This window comes from Pocillopora verrucosa, chromosome 5, assembly GCF_036669915.1.
Source record: "Pocillopora verrucosa isolate sample1 chromosome 5, ASM3666991v2, whole genome shotgun sequence".
In the NCBI taxonomy this organism is placed as follows: domain Eukaryota; kingdom Metazoa; phylum Cnidaria; class Anthozoa; order Scleractinia; family Pocilloporidae; genus Pocillopora; species Pocillopora verrucosa.
Window position 1 is genome coordinate 26944704 of NC_089316.1, and position 26133 is coordinate 26970836.

A 26133-nucleotide genomic window follows, 5' to 3' on the forward strand; every position below is an offset into this window, starting at 1 on the left:
TTCTTAGCACCTTCCTGTTGTGACTACCAAGTCGCCTTATCGTGTTGTTCCTGCAAAATCGGAGACGTGGCGATTAGACACAAAATAGAATTCGATAAATTGTTTACTCTTACATGTCACAATCACCGAAATTTTGCTTCTTTTTTATTAAAATTAAGGGAGACCCTTGAAAACAAGGTATTTTTCATTGTCTTCTTCGAACGTCCGAGCTGCCGCTCACAATGCAGTGAACATATCGGTTGATCGATATTCGGGTTCCCATCTGACGTGAAGTTACACGAGATTAAGAACTAATTTTTTTGGGTCATTTCTATCTTTTTTTCGCATTTATATTAACTATCCTTTCGTTCATTTTTCTATTTCTTTCGTTCTGTTTATTTCACACGTAAATCTCTTGCGTTGGCGCATTGGAGTAAACAAGCATATAGGCATGATGGAATTCTTAGAATGTGTTGTTATTTTCATAAATCAAAAGCAACTTGATACACCTCTTAACGAGGTTATTTCCTTGTTTTTGTTAAACACCAGTCACGGCCACAGGAAGTAACAGCTTAAACTCCTCGGGTTTCTGGCTCAAGCGAAAGGGTATCTCCCTTTTTATAGATTTCTACTTCCTTTATTTCTCAGGAAAAGCTCCATAAAAGCCGTAGCCTTAAGTCTTCACGACAACGTTGAATACTCATCGTTAGAAGAGAGTGGACAAGGTTTACTGCTATTGACACAAAAAGAGGTTTAACGACGTTTTGCGGTAACTAGAGCAACTTTTAATACGCAAATAAATAATTTTAAAAATTCTTATTATCTTTGTTAAATACATTATTACATTCAGACTTTGTCCCACATTCGAGATGAAGTGTGTCTATGCTGTAATTGTTATGGCGTTGGTGCCTTTCCTCAGCGGGGAATTAATACAAAATGAACGAATCAAACGGGTAAGTACTGTACTGACCTAATTTATGTTTAGTTTGTGAAGATCAATTTTGAAACTGTGAGCTATTACTGAGAAAGTAATTTAGACTCGTAATAGCATAGATGTGGCGATTTAAAAGAACGAGGGCCTTCGACTTAGGCTGTGATATAGTTATTGCATGTTACAAAATTGAGAATAACCTTTAGCGCTACAAACACCACTAATACTAAGGTGAGGTTTCTGTCACAAATCGATCCGTCACGTTGCTGCTTAAAAAGTCCAATTTTGTTGTGGATCGCTCCTCTCCTTCTCGATCATTACAAGGAGTGCAGAGGAATGCGCGAAATGATTTGTTCACTGATTTTTCTGTTGATGTCAATTGATATTTAACTTAATCCAAACAAGCACGAATCCTCCCTTAGCGTAAAATAAATATTGTGGAATACGTTTTACATTTGCAGTTGTTATATAAATAAAACAAACCGATTGCAAAGATGTACATGCAGCAAAATACAAAACGTGACTTAAAACCACATAATTCAACTTGGAAAGTAATGCCTATTCAAAGCCAGAAGGGTTTTAGTTTTGGTGAATAAATTTAGTACGATCAGCTGTGATAGTATTTTAACGATGACCATGTTTTCTTCTTCTTTTCATTAAAAGCAAATAAAAAGAAACAATGAACATCAAAGAGACTGGCAATGGTATTTAGTAAGTACATGACCAGTATTTTTCCACACAATTCTTAAATTTCCCAGCGTTTATTATTATCAACTTGTACAACTATGACATTTACGGCTTTCTTAAAATTTTCATATGCGTTGTTACCTGGTCAATTGATTTTCCGGAGAAATTACTCACCAAACACAAAAGCATACTAAAGTATACTAGTTGAAACAAGTATACTATGTCATCAAACTTGGTACTTACAGGAACAACATGCAACGTGCTTACAGAGTTGAATTTCTTTACAGAAAGATACGTATGTCTCAATGGGTGTCAAGTCCGCATGGCACGCCGGGTATACAGGAAACGGTATCCTTGTGGCTGTCGTGGATGATGGAGTCAACATGAATCATCCAGACCTGAAATCAAACTTCGTAAGTTCTTCCATTGGTGTATAGTGGCTAAATCACACATACCCAAATACCTGCCTGCCTTAATTCACAACTGTAAAGAGAGTAGCTAAACTTTTTCAAGGAGCATGCTCTGCTTAGAAGACAGACTGGACAGAGGCTGTAACAGAGTGATTACTCAGTTAAATCTGACTCTTCAGTTTCCCAGTCAGTAAGTCAGTCAAAACATTGAAAGAAAGACACTCTAGTACTGAAAACTATTTTAAAATTTTTTGAAGAGTCTTAAGTGAGGAAGAAAGCATTCCGAGGTTTTACAGACATTTACGCAATAACAGCACGTGTTATCAACTATTGTATAATTTTGTTCTCAGCCTGTTACATTCCTAGTTTTCTTCAGTTGTGCCATTCCCGCACAGATTTCGTGACAAACTTTTTCTCTTTACTTCACACTAATTATAGAGAACCTTTTTTTACATTACTTTACATTTATTTAACAACTCTCCCTACTCTATTATATTAAAGCTACTTACATTGAAGTACTAACAATACTTGAATTTTATTTTGTATTTGTATTTACACATCATTTGCACCATATACATCAAGTTACTTTTGTAAGATTTTTTTATTAGTTTTTCATCTTTTACAAAATTAATTATTTACCCTTTTTTTCTCTTTTCTTTTTCTGTCTTCTATAACCATGTACACATTACATCTAAATCTTATACAGGGTAATTTAGAGTTAACATCGTAAATTAGCCACCGTTAAGCGGAGTTTCAAAGCTGACGTTTCGAGCGTTACCCCTTCGTGATTCGCTCTGACGAAGAGCTGACGCTCGAAATGTCAGCTTTGAAACTCTTTACGGTGCCCAATCTATGTCACCAACTAAGTTGATAATACTAAATTACCTTGTTATTCTCTCCCACCGACGTAGCACCACAGTTTCTTCAGAAACTTACCCCTTTATTCATAAATCTTACACATAGATATTTCATGACGAAATTGCATTGCCACGATTTAGTAATAATGGGAATTTGGTAAACTGAGAACTTAAGTGTATGGTCAGATTGATGACAATTCATTTTAAATTTTCATCTAAACAGAGAACAGATGCCAGTCATGACTTTTTGATGGAACGCTTTAGAAATAATAAGCCCAACCCCCGCAGGTGTGTTCCAGGGATTATATCTCATTTATTCATTCGTTTTTTCTAAAAGAGAAGTGTTCTTGAACGGAATTAAGTTGCAAATCATTTTTGATAAGGTATCAACAATGAAGATAAATCTTTATTCAAATAATTTGATTTGTATAAACTTTGTTGATAATGTAAATTTTCTACCATTAAGAGATTATACAGTTGACATTTCGGGCGTTAGCCCCTCTCAGATCAAATCTTTGGTCATTGGTTTGTCCGTTTTTCTCGAAGAAGAATATTGCTTTGGCCAACAAATGAAAAAAAAGCATAACAAATTACGAAAGGACCCTCATGAATGCATGAATTACAATCTTAAAGAGGAAGAGGAACAAACAGCCTTCTAACATTTGCCTCGCTCCCAACGTAAGACTTTGTGGGAGATGTTATCAGAATTACAATGAGTGACAAAAGTAGTTGGCAGGCCTCCCTTTAATAAGGCATGTGCTAAAAGCAGGAACAATGGAACACCGGAACATCCCGGAAGATGCCGCTCTTCGTGCGTCAAGTCCGCATTATTGTGTTTTCGGTGTGTTCCAGGTGCGGTGCGCTTTTCTCAACATGGACAATGGTGGGTTTACGTTCGTGTCGTTTGCAATTGCAATCTGCTGTCGTTACTTCAATCTTAAGTGATCTTTCTGTCTTTTGTTTTCGCTGTGAAATAATACGCAGCAGCCGGGCATATTCTCAAATAGACTAAATGCCTGGCAGTCGGAAATTTTCACAGAACTTTTACGGAAAGGTTCTTTCAAACTTCTTCAGAATATCAGATATTTGTTTAGAAATGTTAAGCGATTCCAAAACTTAGTTTGATTTTTTGGAGGACGAATTCTCCGAGCTTGTTCAAAGCTTAGAAATTGTACGCTTCAGATCGGACTGCTGGGTATTTCTCGAATAGACTAAATGCCCGGCAGTCAGAAATTTTCACCTCGTAAGAATATCAGATGCTTGTTTAGAAAAAGTCTATCTGAGACCCCACCCGGCTGCCGGACGTTTAGTTACAGCGCATTTGCCAAACGAAAGACAGAAAGATCATCAAAAATTGAAGTGATTAGAGCGGATTACAATGCAAACGACAAGAACGTAAACCATTTTGTGTTGGAAATCGAACACACCGACAACGAGGTTATAAGTCAGCGGAAAATCAAAATGGCGGGCTTGACGCACGAAGAAAGTGAGATACACACATATTGAGTTTTAATTTTTTTATATTTCTTAACTATTTTTTTGTCAAATATCATTTTTATTTTCTATTTTTTTGAAATTCTGTGATGTGTTAACATCTTCCGGTGTTCTGGTGTTGCGGAATGTTCTAGCTTGTTCCGGTCTACCTGGTTTCAGCACATAACCTCCAATAAGAAGTCGACAACCCTCCATTCAACAAAATAAGCATAAATCTTGTAATGAATCTCTAAGAAGTTACTTGAAAGTCCTCCCTTTCCCCTCAAACAATGTTGCAAGAAATTATTAATCGTTTTATCAACACCAGGCAACATTGAAATATAGGAGAAGGGGAAGATAAATGAAAGTTAAAAAAAAATTCAAAAAGTTGTAGAGCATACCAAGACTTATTGAAGTCGTGAGGGAAGATTTCAAGTCAGATCTTGACCAGCAGAGGCCAAGTAAATCTGCTGCTGTTTTACACGTTAAGCTCACAGTCTCTTATCTCCTTTTTTTCTCTCGATTTCGTCACCACAGTCATGGAACAACCTGTGCTGGAATCATTGCTGGAGGCAATAACAGAAACTGTGGAGTGGGAATCTCATACAATGCTAACATTTCAAGTAAGGATGAATAAGGAAAACGCCTTTTAAAAAATATTTTGTTAGTTCCTCAATAAAAAATAAAAACTGGACATATCAAGTAAATACTTTCAAATAAGAGGATTTTTATAATAGAGACGATTTTCTAAACGAAATAGTATGGAAACTTTTAAAAGCCGGAGGAATTTTTAAATTTGAGTTTTGAAGTTTAAGAGTTAAACTGTTAGGATAGGTATCTACAAAGACATCTTTCACATCTTCAAGTCCACTGTCAACTCTGAAAATTTCCACCAGAAATCGTTTGAATCTGTTCGAAGAACCTCTAAGTTGTCTAGCAATTCACAACAAGCTGTAAACAAATCAAGGGATACGTTTATTTCCCAGGTCTTCGGATATATGATGACTCCATTAAATCAACGGATTTGTCGGAAGCAAAGGCCTTGAGCTATAAAAATCAAACGATCGACATATACTCCAACAGCTGGGGGCCAGGGGACATGGGCTGGCAAGTGGAGGGACCAGGCCCTCACTTAACGAAGATCTTGGAGGATGCAGCCAAAAAGGTTTCTACTAGTAAACCCAAAGATAATTTTTTTTTGAAAAAGGCCTTGTTGACCAATTTTACCTCGTAAAGATGATTAGAAGTTAATGAATCTTAACTTCGTCATGGTCCTAGAGGATACAAAAAGGGGCATAAGGATTGGCTGAGCATCCAGCCACATTGACTGCGTAGGTTTGGTTGGCAAAGGATTTATTATACGATCAAGAGAATTGCATGATATACTCATGAAACTTATCGTTATCATCCTTTTTAAGAGTTTTATATGGCGTGCCCGCTGTACAGTTGACCACGCATGTGAAAAGTAGCACCTTGTACGGTCGTACGGTCGTACATCCAAATTTCTTCGGCTTGATGGGCTACTACTATTTTGTATAATTATGGAGCTACGCTCTGCGAACTCCGCTACTATCAAAACCTCCGGAGGACGTTTTCTTATCAAAAAGACAGTGTCCACATAATTATGACAAGTTTAAGCCGGGCATTAACAATTTTTATCGATTTAATTTTCATTTTAATTAGGCCTTCTGAAATAAAATTTCCACACAGACTTTCTAAAACAAACCATTCCATTTCCGAATAACGATCTGATAGGAAACGATGAAACTTGCGCTTCAGCTGGAAAGTTTCACATTTTAAGTTGCATGGCTTTGAACTTCCCGTAGTGATTTTGCATTTTTTCTTCTATCTAGTTTAGAGTTGTATTTGTATAAGAAAAACTGAAAGGCTATATTTATCAACAGTGTTAAATGTATAAAGCAATACCGAATAATAGTTATGATTCTCTCCGGGAATAGCATTGTAAACTGTCAGAGCAACCTTACTCACGAGTAAATTGAGTGCTTACAAACAAACTGGGGAAAAGTGTTTTCAGATATCCTCTACTACTTAGTTGTGAATAAAGTTATACATTCTTTGCTGCTGGATGCTTTTTAAATTTAGGGTCGCGGTGGCAAAGGGTCAATCTTTGTCTTCGCTGCAGGCAATGGTGGCATTGCAGGAGACAGTTGTGCGTTCAGCGGTTATGTAAACAACATCCACACAATTGCTATTTCTGGAGTAAACTGGGATGGGTCAGTACCAAGTTACGCTGAGCGCTGTGCAGCCATTATGGCTGTCACCTATGGACAAGATATGTTTACCTATAGAGCAAGCGGAAACATGAAACCACCTTTGGTGAGTTATACTTCAGGTTTCAAGTTCTAAGCCACAAAGCCCACGAGTGGCCCGTGCGGTTAATGAAACCTCCTGCTCGGTTAAAAACTTTGAATCTTGGAATACTCCCAAATTCTAATTAGATACCACATTCGAGTCACATCTGAGAGCAATCAAATTTGTTTGCTTTATACTTTTCGTCAACACCGCTTATCGTAATGATCTGATCAAAGAAAACTGGTTTTGTTTTATCATTCAGTTTTACATTGTTTTTGTTTTGTTTCGTGTGGTTTGTTTTTGCATCATATGAATATAAAAAATATAAAACACTAAGCGCAAATGAAATCCTAGAAAACTGGTCGATGATAATCCTCAAACCTTGGAGTTGATGCTTCACACGCATGCGATTATTTGAAAAAAAAAGTCTCTGTAGTTGCAAAATTGTGCGCGCAACATCTCAGCTGTGATTTTTCCCAGTAATTGGGCGAAATAGTGATAGTAATAAGCGTTTCAGGAAAAGGTAGACAACTTCTTTGTTATAGCATTACTGTCCGATCAGAAAGAAATCTTGACTTCACTCTCGAAGTTTCAGTTCCATAACATTGTTGATTTTAGCTTGAAGATGACCTCACGTTTTCATCGCCACAGGTTGATCACGGTAAGCTATATTTATTTATGATTTAATTGTTTTACCAACAGATAGCTGCAGACGGGAAAGATGGCTGTACAGAGAACTTTCCAGGCTCTTCCGGCCCCACAGCCATGGCTTCTGGGATCATTGCTTTGGCACTGGAGGCAAAGTAAGGATAATCTGGAAAAACCCCTTTTTCTTTCAAAAAGCCTTCTCAGTTATGTGTTATGGTTTAAGATTTGTAGCTATTATCATTTTCCTTCCATTTTTCTGCGACGGATTAGTTGGGCGTCGATTAAATGCCCACGCTTTTATTTGAGATGCGCTCGGTGTTGGAGGAGATAAGTCGCGTCTCAGAGAGGAGGTGCTGAAAACCTGTAAATTAGACGTGATCGTTAACAAATAAAGAACTTTCGAACTCTGAACCATTGCTCTAGCAAAACTAGAAGACGCTTACAAGCCTCCCTTTTTTTCTTTTAGTCCAAATCTGACTTGGAGGGATGTTCAGCACCTGATAGTCAGAAGTTCACAGCCTCTAGGTCCTTCATCACGAAGGCGTCCTCAACCCTCCTGGAAAATCAACACAGCTAATCTTTCAGGTATGTTTAATACGACTTGGGGTTCCACGTAGGAGCTACTTTTGTTCGATCAAATATATTTTGTAACGTTTTGCTAATGACACTGAAGTATGTACATCATGTATGATTCGTGGTAACTGTAGAATCATTTTAGGCGTGCTTGTAGGTGTGATAAATCCCCAAGGGCTACTGGGCTATTTAAGATTCTGTAAGTTATGCAAGAGCTACTCGACTTTGCTTTTGTGTTTATTCACTTCTGCATTTTCTTTATGATGATGTAACGCTCGCTTTATCCTGAATCAACAGACGAGATGCCCGCTCCTAATGCTGTGTTTGTGTTTATTAAGATTAGTTACAAAATATTTCAAAATCGTTTCAGGTTTATTAGAGTATAAATGAAGTGGATATGAAAGCGATCTTCACAGTAATGAACACTACTTAAGCAGTAGTGAAAAGAAGGCCTGAAAAAATTTAGGCCTGTACGGGATTTGAACCCATGACTTCTGCGATACCGGTGCTGTGCTCTACCAACTGTACAGTAACCAGCTCCCTATTGGCTTCTTAGCTCAGTTGGTAGAGCACTGCACCGGTATCGCAGAGGTCATGGGTTCAAATCCCGTACAGGCCTGAATTTTTTCAGGCCTTCTTTTCACTGCTGCTTGAGTAGTGTTCATAACTACGAAGATCGCTTTCATATCCACGTCTTTATCCGCAGTTCAAATATATGACTTTCATATATTCCCAGCCAGTATAAATGAAGTAGGTAAGAGGCACCATAATTATGTGTGTGTATTGAGAGATAATCCATTTTTTCAAAACTCGGGATTAAAGACGTTGCCTAACAAGTCAAATTTTATTTTATGGCTTCTTAGGGCATACATTTTATCCTGATCAAAGAAACAGTAATAAAGAATGATTCGTGTGATTGTATGTTCAGTCATCTCGTGATTCACTTTTGCTGCATTTTGAAAAGTTGTGAAATCTAATTGCTCTGAGTGGGGGTGAAGGAACGTTTTACTCAAGTAAGCTTAAAAATAGGCGAGTTAACATCTTTAGTTGCCTTAGAAGACAGGCGAGAAGGTTTAAAGCTGGTAATCTTTCTACTTAGGGATGGTACACTGTTGCTTTTATTTGACATGCGTTGTTTAAATACCTTCTCAATTACTTTCGTACATAATTATCAAAGTTGTCTTTTGGTGTCACATAAGTTCACCGTTGATGTAATCCATTTTCATAAGAATTTTTTTTCCCATTTTTAGTCAGCGAATATTATGGATTTGGACTGATGAATGCCAACGTGATGTCTAGATACGCAAAAAGTTGGTTTTCTGTTCCAGAGCAACTGTCTTGTGAAATCAAATACGTAATCAATGGGTAGGTGTCCTCTTCCTAATGATTTGAGTAATTTCTATCTTCAATTACTTTATTTAGTTTTGGTCGTAAATTGTTTTTGGAGGAAGACTGCGTTGGTGCAAAAATGTGCTATTGCTCCATTTCTTTAGCTTTTTGCAAAGGACAATCTTTATCTTCAATGAAAGTATGAAGCTTCAGATGGATTACTGATTAATCCTGTTTCGCGCGGTCAATACCGAAACGTAGCAAATCACACATGACTTTGGGTCATTTTTCTTCCAAGTACTACTGTTTTGGACAACATCTTAGATTTTCAGATCCGCTGTTGATGAAACTAAATCTATATTATTTTATCCCTGTATTCAAACTCTTTAAAGCTCTGCTTTGCCGGTAATTCCATGGACTGGAAAGTTAGAGCTACCATTGCATGTGGGCGGAGACAATTGCGGCATCAGATTCCTCGAGCACGTTCAAGTCAAGATGAATCTTAATTTTCGTCGACGAGGATTCTTGGAGATGAATTCAGAATCACCAAGTGGAACCGAGTCCAAGCTCCTTTATTCACGAACGTTTGACAGTTGGACTGGTTACAAAAACTTTACTAACTGGAAAGTGACCAGTTTACATTACTGGGGGGAGGATCCTATTGGGAAATGGTCCATAACGATACGGAACACACGGCAATCCAGAGACAAAAGAAATGGTAATGCTTTTCGACTCCCCTTTTAAATTTATATAGTTTGTAATTTTGATGTTCAAATTTTTCTCTTTCATCTCATATTTTAAACAAGTGTTCGTTAGGAAGTGTTTCTTAAGGATAGGACAGTCTTTCCTGGGATGGAACTCAAAATCGGGGCTATTCGGATTCAGCATCTCTGAAATTTGAAGGAAAAATTAGCATGAATTTGATTGTCTAAGTCACATCGCCATACAAATAAAAATCATTCGAGCATGATAGAAAATTACACAAAAAGGCCAAAAGCAAAATTCCTATCAAGTTGATCCTTAAACGCCTTTCGGCTCAGTTTTAGCTCAGGCTAATGACGGACAAAGAGACAAACCGCCTTACAAAAAAAAGAGACGTTATCCAACACCAAAAACACCACTCTCTGATTTCTACTATTCTTTGGAAGACTACCTAAAAGATAATTCGCTCTCATCCATTTATCAGTTCCAGACTCATCACCTGGGGGAGTCAATAGTGATTTTAAGGGGAACAACAGTTGGGCAGGACCACCTAAAGGTAAGTGTCTACTTTACAACAACACTATGATTATGCAGTAGATATTGGTATTTTGATGTAACGCATCGAGCCTTAAATTTTATAGCCCTAACAAACTCCAAAGGAGTTAATCAGTGTTTGTCCCCCTTTTTCTCTTCAAGTTGAGTCAAATCAGCATATCACGACCGAAGCCTTCATTCCCCCTGAGAAATTTAGCATTATCAACTGAATTGATAAAGAATTTAAAATAATTTAAAAGCCGACGTTTCGAGCGTCAGCCCTTCGTCAGAGCGAATGACGATGGGCTAACGCTCGAAACGTCAGCTTTGAAACTCTTACGGTGGCCAATTCACGTTATCAACGCAGTTAATAATACTAAATTACCCTTTTATACTCTCTCACCGACACAACACCCCTTTATTTACCCTTTCTGACTCCTAATTTTCTTTTTGTTGCTTAAATTTTTCAAGCTCGCCGTTTGCACACTGTTGTATTTCTCCTTTCCTGTTCCATCTCAGCGTGTTATTGATTCTTGGGTATACTATTCAGGGTAAGCTGAAAACCGGGACAAGCGGCTCTATAATTGCGCAAATAAATTCGTTGCCGAGTTTATTGTGGGGTGATTAGAAACAGTGTGTTCAAATCGTGTTAGGTCATTTTGTCAAATCGTAAATAGCTTTAGATATCACCAAATCGTTTACGTTTATAACATTCATTCCAGATGGTCCAGTTCATGGAGGCTGGTCACAATGGAGTCATGGGTGGTCTCCTTGTAGCAAAACATGTGGAAAGGGAACTCGGACTCGTTCTCGGTCTTGTACCAATCCCCCACCGGCAAATAACGGACGATATTGTATCGGATCTAGTCAACAGTCACGTGATTGTCATACTCCCTGCCCAGGTAATAATTATTCGCATAACAATAAAACATAACATGAACGAGGGGATTTTGGCAAGAAGCGGCTCTTGCAAGACTGTCGCAACAAAACTTACAAGCACAGAAAAATGTGCATTTAATTTATCGAAAACAAGAAAAATATCGTAATGCTAATTAAGTTCCTTGTAGTTCACTCATCCAGAAAAGAGACTGAACGATCGAACTGATAGAAGAAAATCAATCCAACGAAGTCAAATCTAAAGGATGCAGAGATGGTTTCAGTCATGTATCTCACAAACTCTGACAATAAGTAGTTAATTTTCAGGCTGATACTTTAGTAATGTCAGACCGAAACTAACCAAGAACTCTCTGAATGATTCGAATTTGAAGTTTCGGCCTGTGACAGGACAGCTGATTATCACATGCTGAAAAATTAACACTAGCTCTAATGGCTGCTTTTTAACAGGTTTGATGAAATGAGAATTGGTCCTCATGTAAACAATGTCCTCGAGCTAACTTTCCACCCTGTTGTAAATATTACACTTATCATTTCATTTAGTGACACTATAGCTTAACGTGAAAAGCAGTGACCCAGAAAGAGCGTTTTTGACAAGTGCTCTTATTTCCATCAGTCTGATAACTGCAGGATAATAAAACACTACTTATTCACATAATTTGTCTCTCCTTTAACGGAGAACAGCGATGAGAGCCACTTTGAAATCTAAAGATTCTTATACAATGAGTTTTTTTTTACCAAACAAGTGCATTCATCCTTCCTCTCCCCGAACCTTTTATTTTATAAATTGTAGAAATTCAGGCTTTGAAAGGTTAGGATTTATAACCATTGATTATTCATTCACGCAAAGTATTATACGGCGATGAACTGATCGGTTTACCTGGTACTAAACCAACAGGTTACGTCTTTAATTTGACGTTAATTTTGTTTGGAACCAAAGAAGATCCTCTCGCAAGAAATCAGCACATAGTTACAAGAAGGAAGGAAATAGGAAAGGTTGATACAAAGCAAAGAAAACAAGGTACACTGCATTCCGAAATGCTCTTTGTATGTAATCATATATTTGATTATTTCTACGTGTTCGGAATTGCCGCGCTTCCTGAAACTAAATACTGCCAGCCGGTATCAAGCTTGCAAATTCAAGCTTTTTTAATCCTTTATTTTTTTATAGAATGTTCTCAGGCCTTAACTCCATTTGCAACGATTATAATTACATGATGTTGGTCAACTTGAAGATGTCAGTGCTTTATTCCTGTCTCTTTCTTGTTGCCTGCAACTGTCCTTTAACAGACCGGCCGATGCACTTGTTTCCATTGTTGAGCGTGAGATGATTTCTTTGAAGGATATACATGCAAAACTTTTAGCATGCTCATCGGCTGAGAACACATCAATTAATCTCTCACAGTGCAGAAAGTTGAAACTGATTGCCGAAGGTTTAAATGAAATTGATTGACAGGTACGTCGCGGAAGCACAACAAAACAAAATGGCAAACAAGTGTGGAGTAAGAAACAACACTTACATTCAGAGTTTAAGGGAGAGTGCTAAAAACAAAAACAACCTACCAAAGGAAAAATAACTGGCTTCCAAAAACGGATATGAACCGGATTCCCTGAATAAAATTCTCAAGGAGTTTTACGCAACAGTTGGTACGAAATTCGGGGAAGATTACGATCGTGATAGCTTTCTCTTTATGGTTACTGCTGCCAACCGATGCCTAACTGAGAAAGAATAAAAACACTAAATTATTCTCGAGAGAGGTTTTAAAAGTTTGAAGCAAATTCTTGACGAAAAAGCTCGACTACTCCGGCAAAAAGGCAAAGGCAAGCAGCCCTTGTCTAGGGTGTATTAGGGAGAGACTTTTCGATGATACTAAGTTATCCAGTTCAACATTAAAAAAAATAAAAGATTTATTTTAGATGTCACCCATTGGTTTGCTTGCATCGATACTTATTTTAGATATTCCAGTTCATGGAGGCTGGTCACAATGGAGTCGTTGGTGGTCTCGCTGTAGCAAAACATGCGGAAGGGGAACCCGGACTCGTTCTCGGTCTTGTACCAATCCCCCACCAGCAAATAACGGACGAGATTGTATCGGATCTAGTCAACGGTCACGGGATTGTTATACTCCCTGCCCAGGTAAAAAAAATTATTCTTCACATAATAATAAAACAAGATATGGACGAGCCGAAGACTGTCTCAATATAATTTACAAGCACATAAAAATGTGCGTTTAATTTATCGCAAACATGAAAAATATCGTATTGCAAATTAACTTCATTGTAGTTCACTCATCCAGAAAAAGTAAAACGATCGAATTCATAGGAAAAATCTGTTTAATGGGGCTAAATTAAAAAGGTGCAGAGATGGTTTTAGTCATTTATCTTAAACTCTGACAGTAAGCAATAAATTTCCAAGCCGATACGTTCGTAATTTCAGACTGAAATTAAACAAGAACTCTCTGAATGATTCGACTTTATCGAGTTTGAAGTGTCAACCTGTGACAGGCCAGCTGATTGTCACGTGCTTAAAAATTAACAATAGCTTTAATCACTGTTTTTGAGCAGGTTTATCATCTTCATTTCTATCAAGCTTGGAGTTTTCTCTCAATCTTGCCTGAGAGTCGTGTTTCTTCAATACATTCCTTTCCATTGCGAGCAACAGTAGTTGATTTGTTTAGTTCGGAAGCAAAGAACACAGCTAGGACTGAACACAACAGTCATTCAATATGGTGTTAAAACCATTACAAAGACTGATCCATGTACCGAATGCATCATGGGGTACTGCAATCAATGTGTTGCAGGCACTAGCTGGAAAATACTTTATTTTATTAATCAGCAATTGTTACACTTTTTCCTTTGTTCATGGAGGCACTTTGATAAATGCACTGTAAGCGCTCGAAAATACTTCATTTTTAATTTGTCAACAACCTTCACACTTCTTTTAGTTGATGGCGGTTACTCTTTATGGAGCAGCTGGACTGTTTGTAGCCAGTCATGTGACGGAGGGGTTCAGACTCGCTCTCGCACATGTACCAAACCCAAGCCGGCACACGGTGGACTACTATGCTCTCAGCAAAGACTGGGACCAGCTACACAATTGCGGAATTGTAGCACACATATTAGATGCCCAGGTAACATTATTGCAATCTACTCTTTTACAAAGGGTCCCTATATGATAAACAGCAGGCTAGAACTCGCACACTGCACAGACGTTTTGCTTTCTTACGTAACTGCTAAGGCAAGCTTGAAAAATAAGTTATTGCTTGCTCTTCTTGATATTTTAAGAGATGGAAGAAAGTTTGTATTACATATGAGAGGGGGTGTGTTTTGAGCTTGAATTGATGTAAGGAGATTTTGGTCCTCATGTATATAATGTTCTCAAACTAACTTTCCAGTTTTAAACATTACACTTTATACGGTTCATTCAGTGAACTCAGAAACCAAAGAAGATCCTCTCGCAAGAAATCAGCACATAGTTACAAGAAGGGAGGAAATAAGAAAGTTTGATACAAAGCAAAGAAAACAAGGTACACTGCATTCCGAAATGCTCTTTGTATGTAATCATATATTTGATTATTTCTACGTGTTCGGAATTGCCGCAATTCCTGAAACTAAATGCTGCCAGCCGGTATCAAGCTTGCAAATGCGATTTTTCAAGCTTTTTAATCCTTCATTTTTTTAAAGAATGTTCTCAGACCCTTAACTCCATTTGCAACGGTCATAATTACATGATGTTGGTCAACTTGAAGATGTCAGTGCTTTACTCCTGTCTCTTTCTTGTTGCCTGCGACTGTCCTTTAACAGACCGGCCGATGCACTTGTTTCCATTGTTGAGCGTGAGATGATTTCTTTGAAGGATATACATGCAAAACTTTTAGCATGCTCATCGGCTGAGAACACATCAATTAATCTCTCACAGTGCAGAAAGTTGAAACTGATTGCCGAAGGTTTAAATGAAATTGATTGACAGGTACGTCGCGGAAGCACAACAAAACAAAATGGCAAAAAGTGTAGAGTAAGAAACAACGCTTACATTCAGAGTTTAAGGGAGAGTGCTAAAAACAAAAACAATTTACCACAGGAAAAATAGCTGGCTTCCAAAAACGGATATGAAAGTATGAACCGGATTCCCTGAATAAAATTCTCAAGACGTTTTATGTAACAGTTGGTACGAAATTCGGGGAAGATTACGAGCGTGATAGCTTTCTCTTTATGGTTACTGCTGCCAACCGATGCCTAACTGAGTAAGAATAAAAACACTAAATTATTCTCGAGAGAGGTTTTGAAAGTTTGAAGCAAATTCTTGACGAAAAAGCCCCACTACTCCGGCAAAAAGGCAAAGGCAAGCAGCCGAGCTGGTGAGCCATGGCACGAAATAAAGACAGCAAAGGAGGAAAACAGAGTCATATTTTTGCGTGCATATTATTAACTAGTCATCAGACGACTTTTCTCGTTCAGTTTGGGATAAATTAGCACTCGTAAATTTTTCAAAGACTATTAATTGCACTCGCCCCACGTGTTCGTACAATTTGGCTAGCCTTTAAAATATTTGATCGTGCTGACTGATCCCAAAGTGCACTTGAAATCATGTGATTAACTATAAAAACTGTTTATAAATTCAACTGTTTCTTCTTCTTTTGGGCCTAACAAAATTGGCGTTCAATTAGTTTCATCACACCGCAATTGGGCACCATACTGTCAATCAAAATGTTCTTCTGGGCTAGATTCACTTTCTTTATTATATTTGGGAGTGACTTACACATTTAAAAGTTTGTGTATGTCTATTATTAATGTAATAATCCACAACAATTTATAATCTCTTCTTCTCAACATTAAAAAAAAAAAAGATTTATTTTAGATGTCATGCATTGGTTTGCTTGCATCGATGCTTATTTCAGATATTCCAGTTCATGGAGGCTGGTCACAATGGAGTCGTTTGTGGTCTCGCTGTAGCAAAACATGCGGGAGGGGAACCCAGACTCGTTCTCGGTCTTGTACCAATCCTCCACCGGCAAATAACGGACAAGATTGTATCGGATCTAGTCAACGGTCACGGGATTGCTCTACTTCCTGCCCAGGTAAAAAAAATTATTCTTCACATAATAATAAAACAAGACATGGACGAGCTGGAGATTTTGGCAGGAAGAGGCTATTGCAAGACTGTCTCAATATAATTTACAAGCACATAAAAATGTGCGTTTAATTTATCGCAAACAAGAAAAATATCGTATTGCTAATTAACTTCATTGTAGTTCACTCATCCAGAAAAAAGTAAAATGATCGAATTCATAGGAAAAATCTGTTTAATGAGGCTGAATTTAAAAGATGCAGAGATGGTTTTAGTCATTTATCTCACAAACTCTGACAGTAAGCGATAAATTTCCAAGCCGATACGTTCGTAATTTCAGACTGAAATTAAACAAGAACTCTCTGAATGATTCGACTTTATCGAGTTTGAAGTGTCAACCTGTGACAGGCCAGCTGATTGTCACGTGCTTAAAAATTAACAATAGCTTTAATCACTGTTTTTGAGCAGGTTTATCATCTTCATTTCTATCAAGCTTGGAGTTTTCTCTCAATCTTGCCTGAGAGTCGTGTTTCTTCAATACATTCCTTTCCATTGCGAGCAACAGTAGTTGATTTGTTTAGTTCGGAAGCAAAGAACACAGCTAGGACTGAACACAACAGTCATTCAATATGGTGTTAAAACCATTACAAAGACTGATCCATGTACCGAATGCATCATGGGGTACTGCAATCAATGTGTTGCAGGCACTAGCTGGAAAATACTTTATTTTATTAATCAGCAATTGTTACACTTTTTCCTTTGTTCATGGAGGCACTTTGATAAATGCACTGTAAGCGCTCGAAAATACTTCATTTTTAATTTGTCAACAACCTTCACACTTCTTTTAGTTCATGGTGGTTACTCCTTATGGAGCAGCTGGACTGTTTGTAGCCAGTCATGTGACGGAGGGGTTCAGACTCGCTCTCGCACATGTACCAAACCCAAGCCGGCACACGGTGGACTACTATGCTCTCAACAGAGACTGGGACCAGCTACACAATTGCGGAATTGTAACACACGTATTAGATGCCCAGGTAACGTTATTGCAATCTACTCTTTTACAAAGGATCCCTATATGATAAACAGCAGGCTAGAACTCGCACACTGCACAGACGTTTTGCTTTATTACTAATAAAACAGAGTCATATTTTTGCGTGTATATTATTAACTAGTCATCAGACGACTTTTCACGTTCAGTTTGGGATAAATTAGCACTCGTAAATTTTTCAAAGACCAGTTATTGCACTCGCCCCACGTGTTCTGCAATTTTTGGTTAGTCTTTAAAATATTTGATCGTGCTGACTGATCCCAAAGTGCACTCGAAATCATGCGATTAACTATAAAAACTGTTTATAAATTCAACTGTTTCTTCTTCTTTTGGGCCAATCGAAATTGGCATTCAATTAGTTTCATCACATCGCAATTGGGCACCATACTGTCAATCAAAATGATCTTCTGGACTAGATTCACTTTCTTCATTATATTTGGGAGTGACTTACACATTTAAAAGTTTGTGTATGTCTATTATTAATGTAATAATCCACAATAATTTATAATCTCCTCTTGTCGAATTCTTCAACGCCGATACATTGATCCCTTCAAAGCTGAATGATGTTTTTTGTCTAGGGTGTATTGGGGAGAGACTCTTCGATGATACTAAGTTATCCAGTTCAACATTAAAAAAAAAAAGATTTATTCTAGATGTCATGCATTGGTTTGCTTGCATCGATACTTATTTCAGATATTCCAGTTCATGGAGGCTGGTCACAATGGAGTCGTTTGTGGTCTCGCTGTAGCAAAACATGCGGGAGGGGAACCCGGACTCGTTCTCGGTCTTGTACCAATCCTCCACCGGCAAATAACGGACGAGATTGTATCGGATCTAGTCAACGGTCACGGGATTGTTATACTCCCTGCCCAGGTGAAAATTATTCTTCATAATTTTTTCTCTTTCATCCAATATTATAAATTAGTGTTCGATTGTTATACTCCGTGTTCGATTGTTCCCTGTTCGATTGTTATAGTCCCTGCCCAAGTAAAAATTGTTCTTCACTTTATAGCAAAGCAAGACATGGACGAGCCGGGGATTTTGAGTAGAAGAGGCTATTGCAAGACTGTTACAATATAATTTACAAGCACATAAAAATGTGCGTTTTAATTCATGCTAATTAACTTCATTGTACAGAAAAGTAGGGATGGTAAATTTTGAGCTCGGTGAAGAATTAAGAGAGATGTTTTTTCGTATTGTCACGAGCGTAGGACAAAGAAAAATTCTGAGTTCCCATGACGAATCGAACCTCGGACCTTCGGATTTGCGCTCCGATGCTCTACCACTGAGCCACAAAGACTCTGCGGTGAGCGGGGTCTATTACGAAGTTCTAATGACACGCGTCCTGCATACTGCTAGGATCAGCAATGTCGATAGCGTAATGTTTTGACAGAAAAGTAGGGATGGTAGGTTTTGAGCTCGGTGAAGAATTAAGAGAGATGTTTAGTAGTTCACTCATCCAGAAAAAAGTAAAACGATCGAATTGATAGGAAAAATCTATCTAATGAGGCTAAATCTAAAGGATGCAGAGATGGTTTAGTTATGTATCTCACAAACTTTGACAGTAAACAGTGACAGGCCAGCTGATTGTCACGTGCTGAAAAATTAACAATAGTTTTTCTTTTGAGCAGGTTTATCATCTTCATTTCTATCAAGCTTGGAGTTTTCTCTCGATCTTGCCTCAGAGTCGTGTTTCTTCAATACGTTCCTTTCTTTTGCGAGCAACAGTAGTTGATTTGTTTAATTTAGAGGCATAGAACACAGCTAGGACTGAACGCAACAACCATTCAAGTACGGCATGAAAACCATTACAAAGATTAATCCATGTACCGAATGCATCATGGGGTACTGCAATGAATGTGTTGCAGGCACTAGCTGGAAAATTTATTAATCAGCAATTGTTACACTTTTTCCTTTGTTCATGGAGGCACTATGATAAATGCACTGTAAGCGCTTGAAAATACTTTATTTTTAATTTGTCAACAACCTTCACACTTCTTTTAGTTCATGGAGGTTACTCTTTATGGAGCAGCTGGACTGTTTGTAGCCACTCATGTAACGGAGGGGTTCAGACTCGTTATCGCACATGTACCAAACCCAAGCCAGCACACGGAGGACTACCATGCAATCAACAGAGACCGGGAGGAGCTTTTCAATGGCGGGATTGTAACACACACATTAGATGTCCAGGTAACATTATTGCAATCTACTCTTTTACGAAGGATCCCTATGTGATCAACAGCAAGCTATAAAACTCGCACACTGCACGCAATCTAATTTACAAGCACATAAAAGTGTGTGTTTAATTTATCACAAACAATAAAAATATCATATTGCAATCTGCGAAAAAGCCAGCTGTTAGTTACGTGCTGAAAAATTAACAATAGCTTTAATCACTGTCTTTGAGAAGGTTTATCATCTTCATTTCTATCAAGCTTGGAGTTTTCTCTCAATCTTGCCTTAGAGTCGTGTTTCTTCAATACATTCCTTTCCACTGCGAGCAACAGTAGTTGATTTGTTTAGTTCGGAGGCAAAGAACACAGCTAGGACTGAACACAACAGTCATTCAATATGGTGTTAAAACCATTACAAAGACTGAGCCACGTACAGAATGCATCATGGGGTACTGCAATCAATGTGTTGCAGGCACTAGCTGGAAAACGTTATTCTACGTAACGTTATTAATACGTAACGTTACTTTATTAATTAAATTTTTTAACACTTCTTCCTTAGTTCATAGAGGCATCATGATAGGTGCACTGTAAGCGCTTGAAAATACTTTATTTTTAATTTGTCAACAACCTTCACACTTCTTTTAGTTCATGGAGGTTACTCCTTATGGAGCAGCTGGACTGTTTGTAGCCACTCATGTGACGGAGGGGTTCAGACTCGTTATCGCACATGTACCAGTCCGAAGCCGGCACACGGAGGACTACCATGCAATCAACAGAGACTGGGAGGAGCTTTTCAATGGCGGGATTGTAACACACGCATTAGATGTCCAGGTAACAGTATTGCAATCTGCTCTTTTACGAAGGATCCCTATGAGATCAACAGCAGGCTAGAACTGGCACGCTGCACAGACGTTTTGCTTTATTAGGTTACTGCTAGGGCCAGCTTAAAAAATAAAAAACTAATGCTTGATGTTATTGATATTTTAAGAGATGGAAGAAAACTTTTGTTACAAATGAGAGGGGGGTGTGTTTAAACTCTAATTGATGAAATGAGATTTTGGTCCTCAGGTGTGTAATGTTTTCAAACTAACTTTCCAGTTTTAAAAATTTCATTTCATACGGTTCACTCAGTAAACTCAGACTCGTTCTCGGTCTTGTACCAATCCCCCACCGGCAATTAACGGACGAGATTGCATCAGATCTAGCAAACAGTCAGGGGATTGTTATAGACTTCCTTGCCCATGCCAAAAAAAATCTTCATATCATTCTGAAACAAGACATAAACGAGGGGATTTTGGGAAGAAGAGGCTTTTTCAAGGATCATTGCGAAACTATCGCAGTCAACTTTATAGGCATATAAAATTGACAAGTTAGTTTATCAAAACAAGAAAAATTGTGGAGTGCTTCCTTCAGATGGAATCAATTTTGCCCATATTTATAAGAATCTGAAAATTTTCTTATTTTGGAGGAATCATGGCCTGTTTGATTGCCTACGAGAATCTTAAGTCCTACTAAGCTAAAAAAAAACTCTAAGTTTCTTTCTTAACTAGCGCGGTTTTGTTCTTCACGCATATCTAGGAGAAAATCAAGGCATTTTTTTGAAACCTCACGCATGCGCTAGTTTTGTACAACAACCAGGAAACTCTTGTTCCGATTTAGGAGAGCCTCTCCGGTAGATTTCTGATAGACGAGATTTATAGAGAATCTGAAAACGAGACTTCTGTATAGGTTGTATATACCCGTGTTTAACACAACATGACAGACCTTATTAGTCTGAATAAACATCATCACATCCATGGTATGTAACTTTATCTTTTTAGTGGACGGGTATGGAGTCTCCTCATAGGTCTCACTCTTTCTCCCCCGGTTTATGTTAATTACTGTTTTCATTTGATGAAGGATATTCTCAGTGGTCTTTCTGGTCTGAGTGCAATGTCACCTGCGGTGGAGGAACTCGAACCCGTAATCGTTCATGCACCAATCCACCGCCTGCAAATGGAGAAGCGTTATGCACAGGGCCTGCCAGCCAAACCCAAAAATGTAATTCAGATGCGTGCCGCTGAAAGGTAAGTATATGGACGTTACTCAATGTAAATAACTTGATGCGTTTTTATAGGTATCGATATGTTAACAGCAATATTCAACGAAACGTTGAAGAGTTTCAATTAATGAGATTTGCACCCCATCCAGATATTTGAAACCGAAACATTTCTGTACTTTGCAAACGGAGCTATAATATTTTAATCGTGTAACTAAAAAACACAGACGAAAGACAAATGGTTTACATCAATATACAAGTTATGAAACGTCAGTTACTTCTGCTCTTGGAACGCCGTTTATTGCCTATTATTTATTTAACTTTTTCTTTCAGATTTCAAAAACTCTTGGAGTGATTATCACTTTAAATTGAATGTACACCTCTACGGATATTCATGGCACTGGCGACACTGTGAGAAGACATGTAGCACCTGTTGAGATTGACCGCGGTCTTTAGAAACTGTAGTTATTAGTATTTTTTAATAAATTGTTTTCGCTCCGCCAAATAATAAAGAAATTCATGGCCGTAAAACAAATTATCAATTTTTTTGGCCACTGCCTCTTACATGAGGCGAAGCCACAAAAGTCGCCTATTTAATTGAGTGGGTTAGTGATGGTAATAATAGAATCTAACTAACCATACAATTGGGTGGGATAATTCTAAAATTATCACCACTAATCAGCGTTACCACCAGCGCCTTTGTTTGGAGGCTTGGCATATTAACTCCGCCCATGCTCCTTTAAATCGTGACGATGGCGGTTTGCTTCCTGACGCCTATTTACACCTCGTCAGAAAAAAAAGGCCGCTAATTAGTGATCATATAAAAGGACCTCTTGTTGCAGCGTTTAGATCACCCCCTGATGAAGGAACTAGACAGGAGTGTCGAAACGTTGGGTCTATGAATTGTAACTTCTTCGGTTACATTCATTAAATCTGCCAACCAGAGTAGCATCAAACTATGTCTGATTGTCCACCTGGTTTGCCTGGTTGTATTTTATTAGTTTTTTGTTTAAAAAAATAGATAATGAAACAAATTCAAAACTAAAAGTACCTCAACACTATTCGAAATTTTGTTTTCGGGTATAAAGAACATAACATTGAAGGAAAAATATGTTTTTTTTTTATCTACCTTGACGTCCAACCACAGCACACCCAAGCTCACATAGTGGATCATTGTGAATATACAAATCTCTTCACGTTGCGCAGTGGGTGAAATCAACCTCTTAAAGATCGGCAATAGTTCTGAATAAGGATAAATTTAACCCAGTAAAGGGGGTGTTCTTTTGCATTGCGAGAATTTCTCGGGCAGATTTAGGGAAATTCAGCTCGGTTTTAGTTCATCTGCTTAGCCCTCTAAACAATCCTTTCCAAGATATGTCTATGAGCAACGCTAACCAAATGAATCCATCGGAAGCAAAACGCTTTGAATTCGCGAGTCCGGACGCCACGATCACCCTGAAATTCTACAGTCATGTAACCGAAGTCACGCGTAATTGTGTTCATCGTTTATTTAAAAACATCCAAATGCCTACGGTACTTAATATGCGTAGGAAAATACATATCAGAGAACGAAAACTTACAAATAAACTCACAATAAAGAAAAACATTTACCTTAACGGTACATAGCTTTACAGGAAAAAAATGACATCGCTGCTTCCTAATAAGTGGACATAAATACTGACCCACGGGATAGTTACGTAACATCAGCAACGGTACAAACATCAACCACAAGTACAAGATACAACTATTCAAATGTTAAATCACTTGCAAGAGATTAATGCGTAAACGAAATACACACAGAAAACAAAACGACATAAAGTTTCACGATATCAATGCATCACAGGCGATGATTTTAAGCTCGTGTTCCTCATTCTAACGTCATGTACAATCAAACGGAATTAGAAGGCCGCCAATTTCAGCTTAAAGGTTTTGCTGAGAGCCTTCGGATGAGGCGTTACTCAGATATCGCGGTACCCAAACCGTTACAGCCTTCGAATTATGGTTCAATATTTAACATTCAGGGTGGCTGACTGGTGATTGCTCCTTTTGACATTATTTTTCTTTTAAAGTAATCTTCTTTATACCTGCAAACGAACTTTCAAACAGTGTTAAGGTCTTTTTAGTTTTATATTTTATTTCATCACTATTCTATTACAAAAAATATCCGCAGGTTCCTCAAATTCCACAGGTTCCACCGGGTTTCGCGGTCTGTCTATCTTCAGTTTAGTAACACCCCCTTAAAAGATGTGATCAACGCATTATGAAAACTTTGACGAAAATGTTTTTCTTTAAAAAGAGAGCTTTTTAACGTTTGAATTAGGGAATTATGCCTTGTGGATCCGCAGATATAAGCTGGTGAACAGCGAAAAGCTTCGATGAACTTCGGAAGAAAGTTTTGATTAACGTTGATAATAATTGTTTGCTTTGAAATTAAAGGATGTGTTGAAGAGCTACAAGTAACAGTTTAAAGGTGTATCTTAAAAGCGAGAGCTACTCTTTTTAAATATCACTTTGTACGGGGGTACCAAGCATGTTTTTTTTTTTATAAAAGCTGTGGACGTTGAATTGTGTGAGCGCTTGTGAGTATTATACCGCCGAGGTCTTAAGGCCACAAATTGGGTGTTCTCTGCGTCTGCGCAACTGACCGATAAGATTAAAATAAACAAGAAGAATTTCGAATAATTTTCTACACAAAGAGAAATGATAAGCAACCACTCTGGATAATTCGTTTTTGCCACCATCTTATTATCCTTGCCTCCTTTGGTACAATCACGCACGCCACCATTGTCGCTGACAGCACCAAACACCATCATTGAGACCATTATCTTAATTGTCGTTGACATTTTCATTGAGAGAGCGGTCTGAGCGCGATTGCCTTCGTTCATCACTCTTCGAAGGACGAACGAAGGTACATTAACTTGTCTTAGTTGGTTTCCATCTGTAGACACTTCGAAGTGGACAGCCTTAGCATTTGGACCTGGTATTGTGTTGTTATCCAAGGTTTTTGCCAATAATGATGGCTTGTTACACATTCAATTAGGTGAGTTTCTTCCTTTTAAATGGTCAACGATGTCATAGTGGCTAATATATCTATACCCTTTGTTTAAACCAAGGGTCGAAATAAACGAGGTGCCATCTACACGTTTGCAGCTGGGAATGGCGGTCTAACAGGAGACGGCTGTGCATACACTGGTTATGTGAGTAGTGTTTGCACCATCGCCATCAACGGTGTAAATAAAGATGGATCCCGTCCCAGGTACGCAGGAGAATGTCCTGGAATCATGGCCACCACGTACAGTAGTGACATGGGTGGAGGAATTGTAAGTGGAATGAGTCCATACAATTTGTAACCCAAAAATAGATGAAAGGAAAGAAAATCGGCGAAGGCGACGTTTGAATGTCTTTAAGACAGTGAAACCTTTAAGTTAGATCTTTTCCTTTATTGCGAGTCTATTATAAGTTTCGTTTCTTTCTATCAATTTTCCGTACCTTTGATGTTTGGATTTTGAAATAAGCGGAGTGAACACAAATACTCGTGACGTCGGTTACATTCCGTTCAGCCGAGAATATGTACGATGTCGTCTGAGCAATTACACTCTTTTGGCCTAAAGCGAAATTTTCTAGCTAAATTTTCTAGTAAATGGAAGGAGGTTCCAGAGCAGATAAAATGCGAGATCGAAGGCAGTGACAAAGACATGTGAGTGTCAATTTTCTCTTTTTCCTTTTTTTTGCCGATTTTCCTTTTTCGGAAGCAGAAACTGACATTTTAACGTGTGCAGACCTTACTGGCTTCTTACGTCTTGCTTGAATAAACAAGAAATGTCAATCTCATTCTTGAAACATTAAAATCAATTATCTGAAAGTTGAGATTTTTGAAAAATAGTTCAGTGAGGCTTACCCGTCCTTTCGTTTCTGTGAGCAATCATCTCTGCAAATCTCATAAGTGAAAACACTCTCGCCCCTTTGGGTACCTCATGTCAATCTTCAAAACTGTTACCAGACGTTTGCCTATATGGCGGTTATTGTAAAATTTGCGTTTAACACCCTCTCAAATTCTCCTAAATTAGTGGTGGGCTTTTGAGCAACAAGGCGGCCATTTTAATTAAACATGAAAGGAAGCATTGTTACTGACGGCGATTGACCTAGTCTATTTGCAATTCTTCGTTTCAGAAAAATCCCAGGAACAGTTTCAATAGAAGTGAAAGATTGTGCTATCAAATTTCTGGAGCACGTGCAGATCAGAGTCAATCTTAATTTCTCTCGCCGTGGCGACTTGTCCCTGCAGGTGAGAGCACCAAGTGACACAACATCTCCAATGACTCGAAAGCGGTACATAGACAACTTCACAGGATTCAGAAACTTAACTGACTGGATTATAACATCTCTTTTTCACTGGGAAGAAGACCCGACTGTCAAATGGGAGCTAAACATTGATGATTTTGACAAGCGATATCCAAGTTCAGGTGATCTATTAC

The 26133-nt window shown here is 38.1% G+C and overlaps 1 protein-coding gene across 2 annotated transcripts; it reads left to right on the forward strand.

Annotated features, from left to right (window-relative positions):
* The first annotated feature begins 569 nt into the window (after window positions 1-569).
* LOC136281332 (uncharacterized) lies at window positions 570-22684 on the forward strand. 2 transcript variants are annotated; one of them, XM_066167818.1, is made up of 25 exons: window positions 570-748; window positions 830-932; window positions 1574-1621; window positions 1885-2010; window positions 3088-3152; window positions 4875-4960; window positions 5324-5502; window positions 6441-6674; window positions 7353-7453; window positions 7765-7883; window positions 9122-9236; window positions 9593-9918; window positions 10387-10458; window positions 11159-11338; window positions 12229-12351; window positions 13288-13467; window positions 14276-14461; window positions 14759-14857; window positions 16229-16408; window positions 17247-17432; window positions 18140-18319; window positions 19451-19636; window positions 20266-20451; window positions 21520-21686; window positions 21992-22684. In XM_066167818.1, exons 2-24 carry the CDS (start codon window positions 849-851, stop codon window positions 21681-21683), a joined length of 3405 nt encoding a protein of 1134 aa, XP_066023915.1. In that variant the 5' UTR covers window positions 570-748; window positions 830-848; the 3' UTR covers window positions 21684-21686; window positions 21992-22684. The 2 variants fall into 2 exon arrangements, with proteins under 2 accessions (XP_066023915.1, XP_066023916.1); XM_066167819.1 differs by having other exon boundaries at window positions 572-730.
* The last annotated feature ends 3449 nt before the right edge of the window (window positions 22685-26133 follow it).

Excerpts from the sequence above, each read along its gene's own strand:
- LOC136281332 (XM_066167818.1), top strand. The coding sequence starts at position 849 with ATGAAGTGTGTCTATGCTGTAATTGTTATGGCGTTGGTGCCTTTCCTC. Across the intron at positions 5,503-6,440 it reads TGGAGGATGCAGCCAAAAAG|GGTCGCGGTGGCAAAGGGTC; the intron begins GTTTCTACTAGT and ends TTTTAAATTTAG. Across the intron at positions 14,858-16,228 it reads TACAAAGCAAAGAAAACAAG|ATATTCCAGTTCATGGAGGC; the intron begins GTACACTGCATT and ends TGCTTATTTCAG.